The sequence below is a fragment of the Chiloscyllium plagiosum genome, unplaced genomic scaffold (genome assembly GCF_037043375.1).
Source record: "Chiloscyllium plagiosum isolate Xiang-an unplaced genomic scaffold, Cpla_swu_hap1 HiC_scaffold_42, whole genome shotgun sequence".
Classification (NCBI taxonomy): domain Eukaryota; kingdom Metazoa; phylum Chordata; class Chondrichthyes; order Orectolobiformes; family Hemiscylliidae; genus Chiloscyllium; species Chiloscyllium plagiosum.
In genome coordinates this window covers 10,371,860-10,394,208 of record NW_028270180.1, presented here as the reverse complement: position 1 = coordinate 10,394,208, position 22,349 = coordinate 10,371,860, and the positions used below count along the sequence as shown (strand labels likewise).

Sequence of the window (22,349 nt, the reverse complement as noted above, 5' to 3'; positions counted from 1 at the left end):
TCTCTAACACAAACAGAAGAGCAATGATTTTACTGAACGGTGGAATGGGCTTGAGGAAGCGAATGGTCTGTTTCTGTTTCAGAATTCTACATTCTCTGCTCTCCCACTCCTCCACTCCAGCCATAGCACAATGGTGTAGAATGCAGTCCAGTTGCCTCACTTTGTTTTTCAGTTTCCCTGAAAGACTCAAGAGGTCTGGAATCTCCCCATGAAGACTGAACTGAATAATTCTGCCAAGTTCATTTTATTTCTGAATATCAAATTAGTTGTTACTTTGAGATATGTAGTGATTGGGGGAATGAAATTGCCCTTCAAACCAGCCGGTGCAGAAATGATGGGCCTCCTCCTGTGTAGCATTGCTTTATATTTCTAAGATGTTGCTTTCAGAACCATCTCTCATCATCTTCTCTGAAGCACAGTTGTATTTTACTATTGAAAATGTGCCATATCATTACAAGTTGTACACCAGGCTTTCAAAATCTCTGAGGAGCATCCCAAAGCACACTGTGACGTCCATAAAATATAATGAACACATTGACTATCTTGTGGGCAACAAGATTCCACAAACTGTATTATAATGAGTGAATGGTCAATTGACTGGTTGGAGCTCAACGAGGAAGGACAACATCAAGCAAAATGAAGTTTGGAACATGAAAAATAATTGGGGTGGGGGGGAGAGGGAACTGCAGGAGCTCGGATTGATTAGTTTTTTTGTGAGGGAGGGCTATGGAAGATGTAGGTTGGGCTGTGGAGATGTAGGTGGGGCTATGGAGATGTAGGTGGGAATATGGAGATTTAGGTTAGTCTATGGAAGATGTAGGTGGGGCTATGGAGATGTAGGTGGGGCTATAAAAGTATAGGTGGGTTATGAAAATATAGATGGGGTTATGGAAGATGTAGGTGGACCAATGGAGATGTAGGTGGGGCTATGGAAGTTGTAGGTGAGCCTATGGAAGATGTGGGTGGGCCTATGAAGGTGTAGGTGGGGCTATGAAAATATAGGTGGGTTATGGAAATGTAGGTGAGGATATGGAAGATGTAGGTGGGGCTATGAAGAAGTAGGTGGGGCTATGGAAAATGTAGGTGGGGTTATGGAAGATGTAGGTGGGGCTATGGAAGATGTAGGTGGGGCTATGGAAGATGTAGGTGGGGTTATGGAAGATGTAGGTGGGGTTATGGAAGATGTAGGTGGGGCTATGAAGATGTAGGTGGGGCTATGGAATTTGGAGGTGGGGCTATGAAGATGTGGAACAAGGGGTCAGTGTGCGGATCAATTCTGATATAATTGGGAATCAAGGAAGGGCAACCAATACTGTCCTCACCAGAACCATGCCTGTCCAATTAAACAAAATAAATAAAAGACCCAGTGTAATCAATGACAGGGCATGTCCAAGGGTCTGTTTGGCAGAGGGCCAATGTTACACCATTATTTCAGCCTTTAGGTAAACTGCCTCTGCAGAACTTGTTGTTATGAATTGTTAACATTGGCAAGCCTGAGAAGTGAACTAGTGTCACATAGGAAATGTCACTTCACTAGTAATCTGGAAACCAAATTCCTGAGGGATTTCAGATCTGTTAGCAATATTGGAGCTGTTAATAAATCTGGAAATGAAAGTTACCTTCAGTATCGGTGACCATGACGACCAGCATCGTTGTAAAACCCCAGCTGATTCACAAATGAGCTAGGGAAAGAAATCTGCCATTCTTACCTGGTCTGGCCTATATGTGACTCCAGACCCACAACGAGGTCGACCTTTCTCTGGAACAGACCAGGAGGCCACTCAGTTCAAGGACATGATTCCCACATTCTGTATCAGAATGAAAGGGGTTAAAAAATTAAGTGTCATGCACCATCAGAAATAACATTCCCAAACTGGGATCGCTGCCTGTTCCCGCTTCCCCTGTGATCTGGAGTCTGGAAATCCAATCAGGATCTTTCTGACCCTGGCTGTGGACCAATGGTTGAGTGCAGAAACATGCTGATCACCCATGATCACTTTTACACAGTGATGTGAACCCAAACAGATCTTTAAAAGCAATTTTAAAACATGCCTTTGTTTTGTGGAAATAGAGGGGGTGATGCCTTATTGGTATTATGGTTGGACCATTAATCCAGACACCCAGGTGACGCCACAGGTACTCTGATTCAAATCTACTGATGGTGGAATTTGAATTCAATTTTTAAAAAATCTAAAATTAAGAATCTAATGATGACCAAGAATCCATTGTCAATTTTTGGAAAAATCCATCTGGGAAATCAACCACCCTTACCTGGTCTGGTCTACATGTGACAGCAGACTCTTAACCAGCCTCTGGGCGATTAGGGATGTGCAATAAATGCTGAGGAAGCCAGCGATGCCCTCATGATTTAAAAATTCCACATTGGCTGCAACAGAAAAGGTCATATATATCACTTCATTGTGTCAGCATATTCCCTAGTAGCTATGAACAGTGCCCTTGTTCCAATTTGAATGAATACTTGATCCAACTATTCTTACCTAAACTTAATCTCAGACAGCATTTCTTTTTGAAAGTGGGAAGCATAGCATATTGCGCTGCATGATTTTGTAATTATGCAATACCTCAAGCCTCCTCAAGGTGGAGACAGTTCAGCAAGAAGTGAAAGGTTCCATTTGCCTCCTTTCCAAGAAAAACAATAAAGAATGTTGTACTTTCTTGGGTTTCTCTGCATGTGCATTGGGTGGGAGTTAGTGAGGAGGGGGCATCTCCATTTCCACCCATCCCTGGACTTGGGTCTGTGAGTTCCACAGATAAAACACAGGGAATGGGAGACTCTGATCCTCCTGCCTGTACTTAGAGGGGGTGTTTCAATATTGTTGTACTGGTCTGGCATTGGTCTGTCTATGGGGTTTTCCCGCTGGTAGACAACAAACATATTTATGAGAAGGAGTGAACATCCCAGTGCTTCAAACCTGCTCTGCCGTTCAATACAATCGTGACTGATTGTTGCCTTTATGCAAGGATGTCTTGCGGACCAGTGGTTCTGGTCTTACTCCAGGTCTTACTCCAGGATTTACTGACCATGAGCTTATCTCCGTTAAGTGTTTGTGATATGCAGGCTGGGAATCCTTCCACAATAGGGGAATGTGTGTTTGTGTGTGAGTGCGTGTTTGTGTACTTATGAGAGAGAAAGAGTGAGTGTGTGTGTGTGAATGAGTGAGTGTGACTGTGTGTGAGTGAGTGTGTGTGTGTGTGAGTGAGTGGGTGAGTGTGTGTGTTGTGTGAGTGAGTGTGTGTATGAGAGAGAGAGTGAATGAATGAGTGTGTGTGAGTGGGTAAGTGTGTGTGTGTTGTATGTGTGTGAGTGAATGAGTGTTTGGGTGAGTGTGTGTATGAGAGAGAGAGTGAGTGTGCGTGTGAATGAGTGAGTGTGTGAGTGAGTGCATGTGTGAGTATGTGAGTGAGTGCGTGCTTGTGTGTGTTGTGTGTGTGCGAGAGAGAGTGAGTGTGTGTGTGAATGAGTGAGTGTGTGAGTGCGTGTGTGTGTGTTGTGTGTGAGTGACGTGTGTGTGAATGTGTACCTTCTTTTTTCTACACAGCTTCGCCTCTACTTTCCCGGCTGCTTCCCATATTGACTGTGTCTCTGGGAGACTTAAACACACTCAATGGGGCAGCATTGATCACAAAAACTCCGAAGATTCACAATCCTTTGGGTGATGGAATTTCTCCCCATTTCAGCCCCAAATGATTGGCTGCTCTCCACATCAACATCTCCCCCCACCATCAAAAATCTCTTACAGCTTTCTGTGGCAAGGAGTTCCAAAGACTCACAACCCTCTGAACGAAGCAATTCCTGCTCATCTCAGTCTTAAATTGCTGTCCCTTTATTCTGAGACTATTTCCCTCTCCCAAGAGGGGAAAACAACCTCTCAGCATCTATCCTCTCAAGCCCCTTGAGAATCCTGTATGTTTTAATGAGATCACCTCTCATTCTTCTAAACCTCAGCGAGGAGGCTCCCAAAACTGTTTAGCTTTTGCTCATAAGGCAATCCTTCCATAGCAGGGATCATCCTTGTAAATATTCTCTAAACTGCCTCCAATGAAATTATACCTTTCCTAAAGTAAGGAGATAGAACTGCTCCCAGTGCTCCAGGTGTGGTCTCACCAGCACCATGTACAATTACTGTAAGACTTCCCTGCAGTAATATTCTAAGCAGACTGGCAAATGGAAACATCCTTACTGCACAAAGACCTGGGTCTGTAACATCTGCTCCACAGAAACCTGAGAGGGTATCCCCAAATTGCACTTTCCGGGGGGTGGGGGGGGGATGAACAGATGAGGTGTCAATGTTGGGAACCTGGGAAAGGTCGGCATAAAAGAGTGAGACATGGAGAGCCTGAAAGTCGGGTGAAGTAGCATGATACGTATATATTTACAAAATAGATCATCTCTCTGGGGGCACTGGGTTTGGTGAATGTTGCCCAGAGGCAAGGGGAAGGAGAAAGCAAACTCCTCAAACATCAGCAGAGCAAAAAGAAGCAGCCAATTCTTAAATAAAACCTGAATAAGTGCAGATTGACACAGTTCAACTAGTATTTTTTTAAGATCTGATGATCTAATGATTGCTACAATTTCTCTGAAATGTCTACATTATCCCATTACCTCTTCATGTATCAGGGCAAACCAAGGTTTAGACTACTTCGAAAAGCAAGACACTTGATTCAGTGTATCACCTATTATCACTCAAATATCTCCTGAAACTGTGGTTTCCAATCACTGAAGGACATTTTTGATTTGATTTGATTAGATTAGATTCCCTACAGTATGGAAACAGGCCCTTCAGCCCAACAAGTCAATACCAACCCTCTGAACTGTAACCCACCCAGACCCAGTCCCCTACCCTACATTTACCCCTGGCTAATGCACCTAACACTACGGACAATTTAGCATGGCCAATCTACCTAACCTGCACATCTTTGGACTGTGGGAGGAAACTGGAGCACCCGGAGGAAACCCACACAGACACGGGGAGAATGTGCAAACTCCACACAGACAATTGCCTGAAGGTGGGAATCGAACCTGGGTCCCTGGCGCTGTGAGGCAGCAGTGCTAACCACTGAGCCAATTTGATTTATTTGATTTGATTTATTATTGTTGTCTGTACCTAGGTACAGTGAAAAGTGTTGTTTTGTGTGCAGTAAGGGCAGATCATCCCATACAAAGTGCATTAGGGTCATAGAACAGCGAGGAATACGATGTTACAGCTACAGAGATGACGCATAGAGAGTGAGAGCAATATTAAATTTAAAATTTGAGAGGGCCACTCTTGGGGTCTTCAAATGTGGTTACACATAGAATCTGGTTAAAAAAAAAGTTACAGGGCCATTATTACTAATGTAATCGTCCAACTGTTCATTTATTTTCCCTTGGTTAGTAGATGGTGTAAAGATGCAACATGCCAATCCTGGGACAGAAAGGAAGGTGAGCAGCAATTAACATCCGACCAGGGACAGGGACATGGAAAAGACCTTTCTGCCAGTCAGGGAGACTAGGACTGGAGGACATAGGAGGGAAGGAAGGAGAGGAAGTGAAGGATGTAAGAGAAGATGAGGAAGGGCGGGGAAGCAGGGGAGGGAGGGATAGAAGGAAGGGGAAAGGGAGAAGGGAGCAGGGGTGCCCATTTGCAGCTGAACATGGAGCAGAACAGGAGGAAAAATCTGAGAGAGAGAGGAGGCAAGGCTTTGATGTTGGCTGGTCAAGCTGCTGTGTGTTTACAGAGAGTTCTAATGAATCCACCTCAGCACCTCTTCCTGCAATCCTGGGTCTGACCCTTCCCAGTGCAATAGGAAGGAGAAAGCAGGCTCTGCCTGTGAACTCTGGGACTGAGCATCTCCCAGGGATTATACATTGCAAGAACTGACCCAGATCCACGCAGGCGCCGGTCCCTATACTTGTTGCATGCTGGGATTGATATTTACTAGTGTCGAGAGGAAAATGCCAGTAATTATAGCCAGGGGCACTGGTGACTTTATCTTGTAATCATCCCTGGGCTTGCATTATGCGTTAACGAGTCAGGAGCTGGCGTTGTTATTATCCTAGAAGGGTGTGTGTGTGTCTCTCTCTCTCTCATGTATCTATCTCTGAGCCGGCATGGTGGAGAACACAGGGAAATTCAACAGCACTTCAGCGCCGATGGTAAGGGAAAAAAAATTCATCATCTCTCTTGTATAACATGAAGACAGGGCGATCGAAGTGTTGTGCGTTCTCTCTCTCAATCTATACTGTGTATGTGTGGGTGCGCGCGTTTGAGTTAGAGAAAAGCAAAAATTAAAATGCATCCTGAAGAAAGTGTCCCCTGCAACCCATCTGGGCTGCAGGGGGGCAATTTTCCTCCCCTTTTTGTCTGTAAAAGAAAAGTTTGTGTAGAGGGTTTTGGGTGAACGTATAAGAGAGAGAGAGTTCAGGCTCTATCAGCCTGTTGTGTGTTGGAGATGGAAATTGAGAGTGAGGTTAGATCGCCGCGTTTCAGGGCTGTTTAAGGTCGGATTAATTTTTATTTGTGCACACATCGAATGTGCTTTGAGTTCAGTCGGGATGCGGGTTTTCGTTCCTTTTTTTGAAAAAAATACAACCAGGTCAGGTTGGGAATGGGGGGGGGGGGGATCCTCATTGTTCTGCACCGTCTCTGGCTGCTGTTCGGTGGAGTTTGTCCCGATTGTTTTGCTTGTCGCTTTTATAGAATTAAGTGTTGGATTGGGGGGGGGGGCAAATCATCGCCTGGACATTTAACAAAGGGGTTTTTGCTGTTTCTGTTTGCGAGGTTGGGGGGGATAGGCTGCAGTCTTAGATCACATACTGCTCTTCCCCCCCACCCCCCCACAAGGAGAAGGGAAACTGGTTTCCAGATTTGTCTTCCTTCCTAATTGTTGTCCTTTTTTTTTATTTCACGGCTTCTTTTCTCTCTCTCCCTCTCCCTCGCTCTCTCTGTGTAACTTTTCTCCAAAGCTGGAAAGGTTGACAAGTTGCTTAAGCATTTATTAAGGCCCGTATTCCCCCCCTCCCGTCCCCTCCCGTGCTGGGTGGGTCGATCATGGGAATTGCAACCTTCCTGAAGTGTTTTTTTTTGGGTCAAGTTTCCCGGCTGAAACTGACGCTGCCTCCTTCATGTGACAAACATTTGCTGGGGGCCAGAGAACCGAACTATCCCAAGTCATTCCCTGTTGGAAATCGTTCCAGAGAAATCCACATGGAACAATTAGCTATTTCTCTCCCAGTCAAAACCATTACACCCTCACTGCCCCTCACACACACACACTCTGATTCAACAATGTTTAACATCAACAGCTGGAATTTCGTTTAAAATCTATTGGTTACATTCTAGCATTTGTTCAGTCTTTGTCTTAAATGGCCAAGTCTCTGTAGTTCTTGCTTTATATCCATGTATTTGTCTCTGTCTTTGCAATATAAATAGCTTGGTGAGACAGAATGTAAGCATCGCTAATGAGAGACACTGTGTCATTCAGGTAAAGGGACATCTGACTGAAGAGGTGCTGGAGGTTTTAAAACACATGAGTTGGAGGCTTTCAAAAGTGTGATAACAAGAGTTTGGAGGCATTATGTTCCTGTTAGAGTGAAGGGTAAGGCTGGTAAGAGCAGGGAGTCGTGGATGAGTAAAGACATTGAGGTTCTGGTCCAGCATAAGAAGGAGGCATAGTTAGATGTAGGAGAGAGTGAGGACTGCAGATGTTGGAGATCAGGGTCGAGACTGTGGTGCTGGAAAAGCACAACAGGTCAGGCAGTGTCCGAGGAGCAGGAGAATCGACGTTTCAGGCAAGGGCTCTTCATCAGGATTGAGGATTTAGTTATAGACAGTTTGGATCAAGTGAATCTCTTGAGGAGTGTAAAGGGTGTAGAGACATTCTTAAGAGGGAAATTGGGAGAGCAGAAAGCAGCCATGAGATTGCCTTGGCTGATAAGGTTAAGGATAATCCAAAGAGATTGTGCAAGTACATTAAGAGTAAAAGAACAACTAGGGAGAGAACAGGGCCCCTTAAAGATCAATGAGGTTGTCGATATGTTGAACCTCAGGAGGTCGGAGAGATACTGAATTAATATTTCACATCAGTTTTTACTAGAGAGAAAGAAATGGAGGCTAGGGAATTTGGGGAAATAATGATGTTATAAAACAGTTAATGTTACAGAAGAGGAAATGCTGGCAGAAAATATAAAGTTGGATAAATCTCTGGGACCTGATCAAGTGTATCCCAGGATGTTGTGGGAAGTTAGGGAGGAAATTGCAGGGCCCCAAGCAGAGGTATTTGTATTATCTGTAACCGTAAATGAGGTGCTGGAGGACTGGAGGGTGGCTAACGTTGTCTTTATTTAAGAAAGGCTGTGAGGAGAAGCCTGGGAACGATAGACCTGTGGGTCTGACATCCAGTAAGTTGGTGGAGGAGATTCTGAAAGATAGGATATTACATGCATTTGGAGGGGCAAGGACTGATTAGGGATAGTCAGCGTGGTGTTGTGGCGAGGGAAGTTGTGACGCACAAACTTGAGTTTTTTGAGGAAGTGACCAAAAAGATTGAGGGCAGAGCAGTAGATGTTGTTTACATGGACTTTAGTAAAGCCTTTGACAAGGTTCCGAATGCTAGACTAATTAGTAAAGTTAGATCACGTGGGATTCAGGATGAGCTTGCCAATTCGATACAAAATTGGCTTTACAGAAGGAGAGAGAGGAAGGTATTGGAGGGTTGTTTCTGGAACTGGGGGCATGTGACCAATGGTGTTCCACAGGGATTTGTACTGTGTTTACCGTTGTTTATCATTTATGTAAACAATTTTGAAGAGAATTTAGGATGTGTTGTTAGTAAGTTCGCAGATGACGCCAAAATTGGTGGTATATTTGACAGTGAAGAAGGTTATCTAAGATTACAAAGAGATCTTGAACAATTGGGTCAATGGGCTGAGGAGTGGCAGAAGGAGATTGATTTGGATAAATGCGAGGTATTGCATTTGGGTAAAACAAACAGGGCAGGACTTGTACAATTAATGGTAGGGCCCTGGGTAGTGTTGTAGAACAGATATCTAGGGGTTCAGGTACATTTTTTTTAAATTTGCCTCACATGTAGACAGGATGATTAGGAAGGCGCTTGGCACACTTGCCTTTGGTGCTCAGACCTAATGACTATAGGAGTTACATGTCATGTTGAGCTTATACAGGACATTGGTGAGGCCTTTTCCGGAGTTTTGGTGTCCCTGCCATAGAACGATATTATTAAATTGGAGATGGTTCAGAAAAGATGTTGCTGGGAATGGGAAGGCTAGAGTTATAAAGATAGGCTGGGAATTTCTTTCACTGGAGCGTAGGAGATTGAGGGGTTGACCTTTTAAAAATCATGAGGGGCAAAGATAAGATGTATGGCAAGGGCCTTTTCCCTAGGGTGGGGGAATTCAAAACTAGGGGGTATATCTTTTCAAGGTGAAAGATTCAAAAAAGGCCCAAGGGAATGTCTTTTATACAGAGAGTGGTTCACTTGTGGAATGAACTGCCAGAGGAAGTGGTGGATGCACGCACAGTTATAACATTTAAAGAATTTTGAATAAGTATGTGAATAGAAATAGTTTGGAGGGATATGGGCCAAATACAGGCAGGTGGGACTAGTTTAGTTTGGGAACATGTTTGGTGTGGATTAATTGGACTGAAGGGCCTGTTTCCTTGCTGTATGACTCAATTTTCTATTTATCAGGACAGGGATAAAGCCACAAGGTCTCGCAGCATGTTATGGCACTAAACCCGTCAGGTCTGCTCCACTAGTCAGTGAGATCATGGCTGATCTCGTAATCTGCAACGCCCCTGCCTTTCGCGCGCTGCCCTTGATTCCTTTATATAAAAAATATTAAAGGCTTTGATTCATTCAGAAACCGATCACAGAGAAAGGAAGGAAGAGCAGTTCATATAAATTGTTGTTCCCTTTTTAAATTTAGTTTTCTTGCATTCCAGTTCTGATGAGGCTGTTTTCCCTGGAGTGTCAGAGGTTGAGGGGTGACCTTATAGAGGTTTATAAAATCATGAGGGGCACATATCGGATAAATAGATAGTCTTTTCCCTGGGATGGGGGAGTCCAGAACTAGAGGGCAAAGATATTAAAGAGACCTAAGGGGCAACTTTTTCACACAGAGGGTGGTGCTGCCAGAGGAAGTGGTGGAGGCTGGTACAATTGCAACATTTAAAAGGCACCTGGATGGGTATATGAATAGAAAGGGTTTGGAGGGATATAGGCCGGATGCTAGCAGGTGGGACTAGATTAGGTTGGGATATCTGGTCGGCATGGATGGGTTGGACCGAAGGGTCTGTTTCCATGCTGTATATCTCTATGACTCTTGAGTGCACAAGAAAAGGCTTGACTTTGCATCTCTTTTAAGCAACCTGTAAGATAAATATCAAAAGTAAGGTGTTAAGTTTGTTCATGTGATTGCTTGGCTCTCTCCAGTTCTCTCACTCTGGGAATTTTGTGTCCACGTAGCACTGAGTTAGACATAACTTGGTCATGTGCACAATGACTTATGAAGAGTTTGAGCAGTTTAGGCTTATCCTCTTTTGGAGTTGGCAAGAGCAAGAGGAGATCTGATTGAGATCTACAAGATGCTAAAAGGGGATTGACAAAGTAGTCGTAGCGAGGATGTTTCCCCTTGTGGGACAGTCTCGAGCGCGAGGTAATCGTTTTAGAATAAGGGGTGGGGCAGATTTAAAACCGATGAGAGGAGAAACAATTGCTCTCGAAGGGTCACGAATGTGTGGATTTCACTCCCCCAGGGAGCAGGGGCATTGAGTAAATTAAAGAAGGAAACCTGCTTTTAATTAGTGATGGGCTGAAGGGGTATGGAGAGCTGGCAGGAAAATGGTGTTGAAGCTGAGATGAGATCAGCTATGATGGTGTTGAGAGGTGGAGTTGGCTCAAGGGGCTGAATTGTCTACTGCTGCTTCTAGATGTTGGCTTCTAATGTTCTTTTAATAGTGCTTGTAATGTAATGGAGTGGCCCAAAGGAACTCTACAGGAGTATGATCAAACAAAACACCACTCTTCCTAAAAATTCCTAGAATCCCTACAGTGTGGAAACAGGCCATTTGGCCTAACAAGTCCACACTGACCCTCCGAAGAGTATCCCACCTAGACCCAATCCCCTACCCTATTACTTTACATTTCCCCTGACTAATGCACCTAACCTACACATCCCTGACACTTTGGGCAATTGAGCATGGCCAATTCACCTGACCTGCACATCTTTGGACAATGGGAGGAAACCCACACAGACACTGGGAGAAAGACACTCGCCCAAGGCTGGAATCAAACCTGGTCCCTGATGCTGCGAGGCAGCAGTGCTAGCCACTGAGCCACCGTGCCGCCCAAGGTGAATTTCAGTTCAAATGACCAAATATTTGGTCAATATTGGAGGCTTCAAGAACTGTCCTCCAGGAGGAGAGTGAGGTAGCACGTGGGAGAGGGAATTCCAGAACTCGATGCCCTGGCATCTGAAGACACGGCCAGCAGTGATGGAGCAATCACAATTAGAGGAGCCCAGAGAGCTCGGAGTGTTGTGGGGCTGGTGGAGACAGAGAGGGGCGAGCTCACAGACGGATTTGAAAACCAGGATTAAAAATGTTAAAATCAACACATTGCTGGACTGGGACTCAGCATTGAACATTGAGCACATGGCACGATCGGGAAATGGGACTCGCTGCGCGGTGAGAAACAATCAGCGGGGCTTTGGATGAGCCCTTGTTTCTGGAGGGTAGAATCGGAGAGACCAGCCAGTTGGACTCTTTGATGTGCAGAGTTGGCGGATAAGCCATGGGAAATGCCGGGTTACATGGATAGGTAAGGGGTATAGGTCTGGATGCGATGCTCTTTGGAGGGTCGAAGTGGATTCGATGGGCTGAATGGCCTGTTTCCACACTGTAGGGATTCTGCAATTCTTCAAACCTCAAATTAACAGAAGTATACCTGATGGATTCAGCAGAAGCTGAGCTGAATCAAGCAGCTGAGTGATGTTACAGAAATCGCTGTGCAATGGACATTTTTTTAAAACTATGAAAATGCAAAACTGGGACCTGGTGTAGAAAATGTCTAATCTTTACCATCAGGACCATTGATTTTCAGCATCTGAATAAGGAAGGAAGACTCCATTATCCAAAACTTTAAGGATTGCAATCTGCTCTATTATCTGTGGAATTTGCAAACCAGCTTGTCTCAAGAAAAATTGACACAATTATTTTAAAAGGAAAGACTTGAGACTCTAAATACACATTTGCTCAGTAGCTCATAACGTTGAGAATGTTCAAATTGTGGTTAAATCTCTGTGTTAGTCATCCAAATGATAGAGCTAATAATCTGGAAAGGTGGGCTAACATTCCATGACACCAGCTGGGGAATTTAAATGCACTTTAATAAATCTGGAATCTGTTTTAGTAATCCGTGAAATGTCTGGATTGTTGATTTAAAAATTCCATCTGGTTCATTAGTGCCTATTTCAGAGGAGGAAATCTGTCCAGACTGTGAGCATTGTTGTTGCTTCCTAACCTTCCTCTGAGCTAGACTCTTAGTTATAGAATCATACAGCACGGAAACAGACCCCTTGGTCCAACCAGTCCATGCCGAACATAATCCCACCTGCCTGCTCCTGGCCCATATTCCTCCAAACCTTTGCTTTTCATGTACTTATCCAAAAGTCTTTTAACAATTGTAACTGTACCCACCTGCACCACTTCCTCTGGAAATCCATTCCACACAAGAACCACCTTCTGGGTAAACAAAAAGAAATGCCCCTCATATCTTTATCATTCTTTTTCCTCTCACCTTAAAATTGTACCCCTAGTCTTTTCCCTAGGATGGGGGAATTTCAAGCCAACTACTGTTAACTCTATCTGTACCCCTCAATATTTTATGAACTTCTATGAGGTCGCCTCTCAACCTCTTATCCGATGAAAACAGTCCCAGCCTTTCTTTATAACTCAAACCTTCCTTACTTGGCAACATCCTGGTAAATCTCTTCTGAACCCTCTCCAGCTTAATAATATCCTTCCTATAACTGGGTGACCAACTGGGCAGTTAGTGTTAGCAATAAAAACAGAAAGTGCTAGAAAAGCTCAGCAGGTTTGGCAGCATTTGTGGAGAGTGAAACAGATGTTTCTCTTTCAAGTCCAGCGACTCTTTGTCAACCCCGAGACAGGCTGTTTAACATCTCAGCTGAAAGACAGTACCTCTGACAATGCAGCACTCCCTCAGTAGTGAACTGGAATGTCAGCTTGGGTTCAAAGGTCAGCAGAGGGACTCAAACCTCTGACTCAGACATGAGTGTTATCCATAGCTAATGAGAAGAAGAGGAATTATTCACCAACTTTTACAGATGCACCATGGAAAGCATTCTATCCGGGTGCATCATGACTTGGTACGGCAATTGCTCTGCCCAGGACTGTACAAAACTACAGAGTTGTAAACACAGCCCAGACCACCACGGAAGTTAATCCCCCATCCATGAATCTACACTTCTCATTGCCACAGAACGGCTGCCAACATCATCAAAGACCCCTCCCACCCTGGTATGCTCTCTTCCAACCTCTTCCGTTAGGCAGAAGATACAGAAGCTTGAACACACGCACCAACAGGTTCAAGAACAGCTCCTTCCCCGCCGTTATTAGACTGCTGAAGGGATCTCTCCAACTTTAAATCTAATATTGATCTTGCTTTATGCGTCCCCTATGCAGCTGTAGCCTTGTATGCCTTGCTCTGTGTAAGCACCCTGGACTGCTCTCAAAACAAAACCTTTCACTGTACTTGGGTACAAGGGACAACAGTAAATCAAACCAAATCATATTCCAGAAAAGAAATGGACAACTGTTGTTGAAAATAATTTAACAGGGAAGGAATCCCTAAGTGATTTGTCCCCCAGGTCTCTCCGTCCCAGCCCCAAGCACCGGCAAATCAGCAGAAAGCTAATGTTGGAAGTGAGTTGGGTTTTGATTGCTGGGTGAAATGTGATAAAATCCCTCTCGGGAACACAGACCCCGATTTGACCCTGAAACCTCACAATGAGCAGACCCCTCCAAACCAATGTAGGGGCTCTTCAAAGTCTCAGTGGTTACCCTGTTTTTTAAGGTTGGAAGCTGCTCTGTGTTTCTTTTTTTTTGTTTGAGATTGCTGCTGCCAGACACTGCAAGCTGCACATTGGGAAATTATTACGGCACTTGTACACTACCTGAAGGATGACCTGCAGCCACATCGTCAGCTGATGCTTCACCCTGAAGCCATTTTTTGACATGTAGTGTTTTGCTATTGCTGGTCACCCTCAGGCATGGGTTAAGGAACGCAATTCTAAGCTGGAGTTGAAGCAGGAATTGGGCTGTTGTTTTGCCTCTCAGCCATCTAACCAGCGGAGCTAATCAATCACCCGAGGAAATAATCCTTTGTGACTTTAGGTTAAGATCGTGGATTTCACTCATTGAGCCCTGTTGGTGTCTGCCATTGCACTGAGGAGCTTGGTTGTAAGGACCTCACAACCTAATCGATTTGCCATCAAGCAGTCCTGATGAAGGGTCACTGGACCTGAAATGTTAACTCTGCTTTCTCTCCACAGATGATGCCAGACCTGCTGAGTTTTCCCAGCCATTTCAGTTTTTGTGGCATAGAGTAGGCATCTGTTGGCACCCAGCTTTGTGTTGACGCTGTTTGGCTCTCTGGTTAAACGATCTGACCAAGGCAAAGTAGCTCATTGGATTGCCACTGCATCCAGCACCTTCAATGTTCACTCCCTCTCCACCACCACATGCTGTGAGGGCGTCATTGAGTGCCCTCTACAAGAAGTACTCGCCAAGACTTATTCAACATGAACCTTCCAAGTCCGGAACCTCAACCATCTAGAAGGACAATGCAGCAGAGGCATGGGATCATAGAGTATCTCGAGTATCCATCCAACCCCACATCGTCCTGACTTAAAATATATCAGCTTTTCCTTCACTGTCGCTGGGTCAAAGTCCTGTCACTTCCTCCTGAGGGCATCTCAACAAGGAGAACAGCAGTGAAAGATGCTGGCTCAACACTGCCTCCTCCTGGGCAGTTAGGGACAGACAACAATACGTGGGCAGAGCCAACACTATGAAAGAGCAAAACAAAATCTCCATCCTTTTTAATAGGTAAAGGTTATGGAAGAACGGTTAGGTTTTATACTTTGGGGTTTGAGTTATAAGCAGAGGCAGGATATAATCAAAGAATCTCCACATTGTAGAAGCAGGTGATTCGGCCCATTGAGTCCACACTACCCCGCCGAATAGCATTGCACACAGACCCACTTCCCTACTCTATAACCTTGAATTTCCCATGGCTAGCCCACCTACCCTCCTCATCCCTGGGCACAATGGGCAATTTAGCATGGCCAATCCACCCTGACCTGCACATCTTTGGACTGTGGGAGGAAACCCGTACAGACACAGGGAGAATGTGCAAACTCCACACAGACAGTCGCCTGAGGCTGGAATCAAACCCTAGTCCCTGGCGCTGTGAGGCAGCAGTGCTAACCACTGAACCACTGGGACTTCTTTCCCCTGGAGTGACAGAGGCTGAGGGGTGACCTTATCGAGATTTATAAAATCATGAAGGTCATGGATAGGGTGAATAGCCAAGGTCTTTTTTCTGGGGTGCGGGAGCCCAAAACAAGAGGGCATAGGTTTAAGGCGAGAGGGGAAAGATTTTAAAAGGGACCTGAGGCGCAACTTTTTCACACAGAGGGTGGTATTTGTATGGAACAAGCTACTAGAGGAAGTGGTGGAGGCTGGTACAATTACAACATTTTAAAAGACATTTGGACAGGAACATTGGGCAGGACGAGTTTAGAGGGATACAGTTCAAACATAGGCAAGTGGGTCTAGTTTAATTTTGGGAAACCTGGTCGGTATGATGAGTTGTGCCGAAGGGTCTGTTTCCGTGCTGTATGAGTCTGCGACTGTTATCAGAGGATTCCACATATTAGTTCACGTGTCATGTCCCTAATTCACCAAAGTTTCTGAAAGTATGGCTGTGTATTTGAACATCTAATTCATTTTATATATTGTGTTCGGTAAGCAAGATTCTCAGAAGAATATCTGAAGTTGGTATCATGTGATGAACGAAGGGCAGAAGGCAATGTCACTGGGTTCAAACTAAGCTAAAGCTCTGGGTCATGAGTTCAAATCCCAGCAGTCAGTGGAATTTAAATGGAATTAATAAATCTGCAGTTGTTTGTTGTCTCCGTAACGATGGCCACAAAAACGATCATTTTGTTCTTTGAAAGTCCATTTGGTCCACCACTGTCGTTTAGGGGAGGAAATCTGCTGTCCTTATCCCGATGGCCTCCATCTGATTCCAAATCCAGAATAAATGCCCTCCAAAACTTTCATACGATGCAAGGACAATTAGGGATGGATAGCAGAAGAGTTGCTGGGACTGATGGGTTTGAGTTACAGGAAGAGGCTGGATCGACCTTTTCACTGGAGAGTAGAAGGTTGATAGGTGACCTTATAGAGGTTTATAAAAACATGAGGGGCATGGGTAAGGTGAATGACAGGTGTCTTTTCCATAGAGTATTTCACAACTGGGGGCACAGTATTCGGGTGACAGGGGAACTTTTTTTTTAACACAGAGTGTGTTTTGTGTGTGAGATGAACCTCCAGAGGTAGTGGTGGATGTGGGTAGAGTTACAATGCTTAAAAGATATTTAGATAAGTGCATGAATTGGACTGGTTTGGAGGGATATGGGCTAAGCGCAGATAGGTGGGACTCGCTTACTTTGAGATTATGGTCGGCATGGGCTGGTTGGACCGAAGGGTTTGTTTCTGTGCTGTATGACTCAATTACTCTAAGTACCCGTCCCAATAAGATTTAAAACCGAGAATGCTGGAGAAACTCAGCAGGTCTGGCAGTATCTGTGGAGAGAGAGAGAGAGAGAGAGAGAGAGAGAGAGACAAAGTTGATGCTTCAAGTCCAGTGACCCTTTTCGGAACTGCAAGTATTTATGTACACTTTCCTAACTGTTATCAGTTTTGCAGAAGAGTTGCTGAACTCTAAGTGCTAACTTGTTTTCTGTCCACAGACGCTGCTAGACCTGCTGAGTTTCTCCAGCAATTTCCATTTTTATTTCAGATCTTCAGCATCTGCAGTTCTTTTCTTTCACAGTCGGATTTAAAATCGGTGCGATATCCACTGGAAGACTTAGTTTGCAGATTGTCAAAAGTACAGAAGATGAGCAGATGATGGAATTGGAGTGGTTAAGGTTGTGGAAGGCTTCTGTTTGGAGATGCTGGTGTTGGACTGGGGTGTACAAAGTTAAAAATCACACTCACTAGGTTATAGTCCAACAGGTTTAATTGGAAGCACTAGCTTTCAGAGCATTGCTCCTTCATCAGATGGTTGTGGAATACACAGTTGTAAGACACACAATTTGTAGCAGAAGTTTACAGTGTGATGTAACTAAAATTGTACATTGAAAAATACCTTGATTATTTGTTAAGTCTCTCATCTGTTAGAATGACCACGTTAGTTTCACTTCTTTCATATGTAAATTACAAAACCTTTTTTAAAAAAAGTTACATTCTAAGGTGAAACTTTAACAATTGGCGTCAGCCCAGATAAGGATTCGAGGGATACAAACTATTTGCCCTGTTGCAGGTGGAAGGGGGAGGACTATCTGGGTTTGAAGAGCGTAGTGGGGCAACGTTGCCCAAATGCCAAGAAGCAAGTGTGTTAGATGGCAATCAGTGTTGACTTGCAGATGGTACAGTCGATGATGCCAATGAGTGGTTAATGTGAGCTCTGTTTTTGTTTTTTTTTTGACAGCCTGGCTTAACCACTGGAGAAGAGTTGAATCTGGTTCTGACTGGAAGCTCTCAGTTCCATCATCAGGGGATGAAGCTGGAAGCTGTGATGGAGCATTTACAGAGGCAGCAGCAAGTGCGCTTGGAGATGGAGGGCAGGGAGAGGAAGGACCGGGACGTCCACCACGCCCGCATCTTCTACGCTCAGCAGATGGCAGCAGCCTCGTCCAGATCTCCGCCGGCATCACCGCTGGTCGCCGCCCTGGCCCGCCAATCGGCGCTCGCCGTCCCACAGGGCTCCGACAAGAGCAGCGAGGACTCGGAAGCTGAGGACGACGCCTTTGAACGGGAGGACGCCGCCAGCGAGCTGGAGGACGAGGACGCGGTGAGGGGTGAGCTCGACGAGGAGGACGACGGCGAAGAGGAGGACGTGGAGTATCTCAGGAAACGGCCCGCGGCCATGTTGTCTGGTCAGAGGGCCCCACCCGCTCACCGTCCATCCGTTAGCGGACAATCCCAACAGCAGGGAAATAGTCAGGCCATTTCCCCGAGTCCAGCACATTTGAAATCTCCTGCAAGCCATCACGATTGGGGTTATGAAGAACAGTTCAAACAGGTAAGGCTTCTCGATCGCGTGCCTGGATTTCGGTTAGCAGCATCAAACTGACTGGATCACTTCAGTGTGCCCTGCAATGGGGGAGAACATAGTCCAGTAGTAGTCGTGTTCTTCCTAATGGCAAACTTGGAACTTCTCTGAGTCACCTGGATTCTTGCTGTTCTCTTCCCCATGACACCTGTCCTAGAATGTGCGCAATTATCACCAAAGGTGCATTCAGGCTGTAGTAATACACTGGCTCAACAGGCATTGACTATTGGCTGCTTTGTCAGTCTATAGCTATTTTGCTAAGTATTCCCATGGCGATACAGTCAGTCTTGGATACGTGATACACCTCTCCTATTGCACAAAAGAGGAATGAATTTTCTCAAGCACGATCATGAACAACTGTAATTGCCAAGCAGCTATGCTTGTGCTGCAGGCAAGTTGGGTATTGAAGCCAGTTGTAAAGTCAAGGTTAGTGCGCCTAAACTAATGTCAAAGCAGTTCTGATCCAGCATGTTAATAATTAGCTTAAGGACCGTTGTGTACATTAGAACACAAAGCAGCAACAGATTGCTCAGTTCAGACTCCTTATACAACAAATTAATTGTGGAGCTCCACATCCAATCTACATTGGCATGACCATTTGGAAAGCAGCTATTTGGACCAACTGATCCACACTTATGAACTATTCCCCCTCCCCCGCCCCCACCTAATGACACAACGCAATCAATATTTCCTTCTCGCGTACTCACAAGTTTCCCTTGTCCTGCTTGGCTTGTCGTAACATGGTCTCCTGATCTTGCTCATCGCTGAGTTTGGTGTTGAGGATTGTTTTGAGATTATTCAATACAGCGGTGATCCCTGCCCAGAGTCTAGTGTGTGTCTGTGTGTCTGTGTGTCTGTAGTGGAGTCATAGTTTGAACGTACAAGTTTCCATCTGTCGAAATGACTGCAACAGGATCAGGAGTGTAAGGTCCAGGAGAGATGCGAACTATCAGAGACCCTTTGTGCCTTCTTCACGTGCTCTTTACAGATTGCATTTGGGAAAGGTAGCTCCAGAATGGCTTGGAGTATCAAGGATTGGGCTGTCCTTGTTCCACTGGCTGCTTTCTATGCAACCGCTGGGCGAGTTGTGAATTTTTCGGTTTAGAAGCATGAGATAACCAGGCGTGGAATCAGCTGAAGAGGTCGGAGCTGTGCTCCACCCCATTGCAGGTGTTTCAACATGTGGATGGGACCTAGGCTACAGTGTTGGTAACTAGTCAATGTAGCGGTGACTCGATTCTCTATGTCACACGGACCGCGGAGAATTGCTTTCCGCCTCTTACCTGGAGGAAGCTCACTCACGGAGTGTCAGAAATGTTATGGTGAAGCAGGAGACCGTTGGGTCCATCCTGCACGCCTGGCTCATTACCTAAGCGTCATTGCACTCATGTTCATGAGGAGGCTGACTCCAAGAGAACACATCCTCCATTGAGATATTGCCTCTTCAAGCAACTGGAGTGAAATATGAAATAAATTGGTGGTGATGAGCTTTAGGAATACAAAGGGATCCTAATTTGAGGCACAGGAGGCTATTTGGCCCAGTCCTCAAAAAAGCTACCAGTTAGTTCCTCTTTTCCTGGAACCTGGCAAAAGTTTCCTTTTCTAAGTGAACGAAGATCCAATTCATTTTTGAAAGTTATTGTCAATTCTGCTTCTCACCCCCTTCCAAGTCAGTATTTTCTCTCGAAACAAAGCAAAAACTCTCAATTGACTTCTCTTGCCAATTAACTTGAATCTATCTCCCCTGATTATCCAACCTCCTGCCAGTAGCAATAGTTTCTTCTTGTCGTACGAACATCAGAACTAGAGCAGGAGTAGGCCATCTGGCGCCTCCAGCCTGCCTACCATTCAATAAGATCATGGCTGATCTTTTTGTGGACTCAGCTCCATGTACTCACCTGCTCACCCTTAAATCCTTTATTCTTCAAAATTTGATCTATCTTTGCCTTAAAAACACTCAATGCGGTGGCCTCAACTGCTTCACTGGGGCAGGGAATTCCACAGATTCACAACTCTTTGGGTGAAGACGTTCCTCCTCAATTTGGTCCTAAATCTGCTTCCTCTTGTTTTGAGACCATGCCCCGCCAGTGCAAACAACCTCCCTGCTTCTATTTTATCTATTCCCGTCATAATTTTATATGTTTCTGAAAGGTTCCCCAGCCTCCTCCTTCGAAATTTCGATGAGTATGGTCCCAGTCTGCTCCATCTCTCGTCATAAGTCAACCCTCTCAAGAAAAGCCTGATTGTTTCTGTTGTGGTCCATCTATAGGGTTGGCACGGTGACCTGATGGATATACAGTGCTCGCTGTCACAATTACACACCCCAAAATAGCAAAGTTATGGATTGGGGTTCTGTTTGGTTGGATCTTCAATTCTGTAAATAAAGGATCGGACCCATAAATTACTTGTAAAATTAATTCTATCTTCAATTCTATTTTTTTTTCTTGACTGAAGTTTATTGGTTATTTGCTCAAATAAACCAGAGATCTGGACTTTTTAAAAAATACTCTTTGACGCGGTGTAGACGTCATTGGCTAGTCCAGCATTTATGCCCCATCCCTGATTGTCCAGAGGCCAGCTCAAAGTCTAATGCATTGCCGTGGGTCACACTTCAGGCAGGCTGGGTAAGGACGGTAGATTTACTCCCCGAAAGGACTTTAGTGAACCAGGTGGGGCAGCACAGTGGTTCCGTGGTTAGCACTGCCGACTCACAGTGCCAGGGACCCAGGTTTGATCCCACCCTCGGGTGACTGTCTGTCTGTGTGGAGTTTGCTTGTTTTCCCTGTGTCGGTGTGGGTTTCCTTTGGGTGCTCTGGCTTCCTCCCACCATCCAAAGAGATCACATTACCCTTCAGTGGTTCCTGCAGACTCAGATCCTTCAACTCCAGGCAGCACAGATCTTTGACCGGATCGCTCGTGATTCGCTAAGACAGAATTAGATCCAAAGATGTGGAGGTCAGGTGAATTGGCCATGCTAAATTGCTCATCGTATTCAAGGATGTGTAGGTTAGGTGCATTAGTCATGGGTAAATGTAGAGTAATAGAGTAGGGGAATGGGTTTGGGTGGGTGACTCTGGAGGGTTGATGTGGACTTGTTGGGCCAATGGTCCTGTTTCCACATGTAGGGATTCTATGGTTCACTCAAAAATTCCAAATGTGTGCTTTTTCAGATCAGGAAATTCAATCCTTATGGCTGTTTCATGACTAACAGCCCCAAACGAAGGTGATTGACTCGAAAACATAAATTTCTGGTGGAACTCAGCAGGTCTGGCAGTAACTATGGGGCAGAAGTTAATACTTCGAGTCTAATGATGCTTCTCCATTAGCTCTCCTTCCCAGGAAGCCACTTAGTTATAGCAACTTGAAGTGGGTGAAGGGGGTGGGGGGGGCAGAAAAGAAAGGCCAGATTTTTATTTTCCTTTATTCGTTCACAAGATGAGGGCATCACTGGCCAGGCAACATTTATCACCCATCCCTAATTGCCCAGTGGGCAGTTAAGTGTTAATCACTTTGCTGTGGGTCTGGAGTCACATGTAGGCCAGATCAGGTAAGGATGTGCTATCATCCAGAAAATAAACTGGGCATGAGTGACTCCAGTCTCCTTTTGAATGATATGATGTCTAGTGTGCTTGAACATCCTAAGCCCGAAACGTCAGTTCTCCTGCTCCTTGGGTGCTGCCTGACCTGCTGTGCTTTTCCAGCACCATGCTCTCGATTTTGATCTCCAGAATCTGCAGTCCTCACTTTTTTTCCGAGCAGTCAAGTTTTAATTTGAGACATGGACTGCACTTGGACGGTGGGGATTCAGTAAAGGCCTCAGAGAGCATTGACTAACTGGGGAGGAGACATTTGGAGGGCTACAACAGCAGACCAAGGGCAGCAGAGCTTGTTATTCGGGC

The 22,349-nt window shown here is 45.1% G+C and overlaps 1 protein-coding gene across 4 annotated transcripts in view; it reads left to right on the top strand.

Annotated features, from left to right (window-relative positions):
- The first annotated feature begins 5,792 nt into the window (after positions 1 to 5,792).
- Positions 5,793 to 22,349, top strand: part of LOC122542481 (AT-rich interactive domain-containing protein 3A-like) — a 210,247-nt gene continuing 193,690 nt past the window's right edge. For all 4 annotated transcript variants that reach the window (XM_043680239.2, XM_087982120.1, XM_043680238.2 and 1 more), the window contains exons 1-2: positions 5,793 to 6,157; positions 17,827 to 18,420. In XM_043680239.2, coding sequence (XP_043536174.1) covers positions 6,113 to 6,157; positions 17,827 to 18,420 — 639 coding nt within the window. In that variant the 5' untranslated portion in view covers positions 5,793 to 6,112. The remainder of the gene's footprint in view (positions 6,158 to 17,826; positions 18,421 to 22,349) is intronic.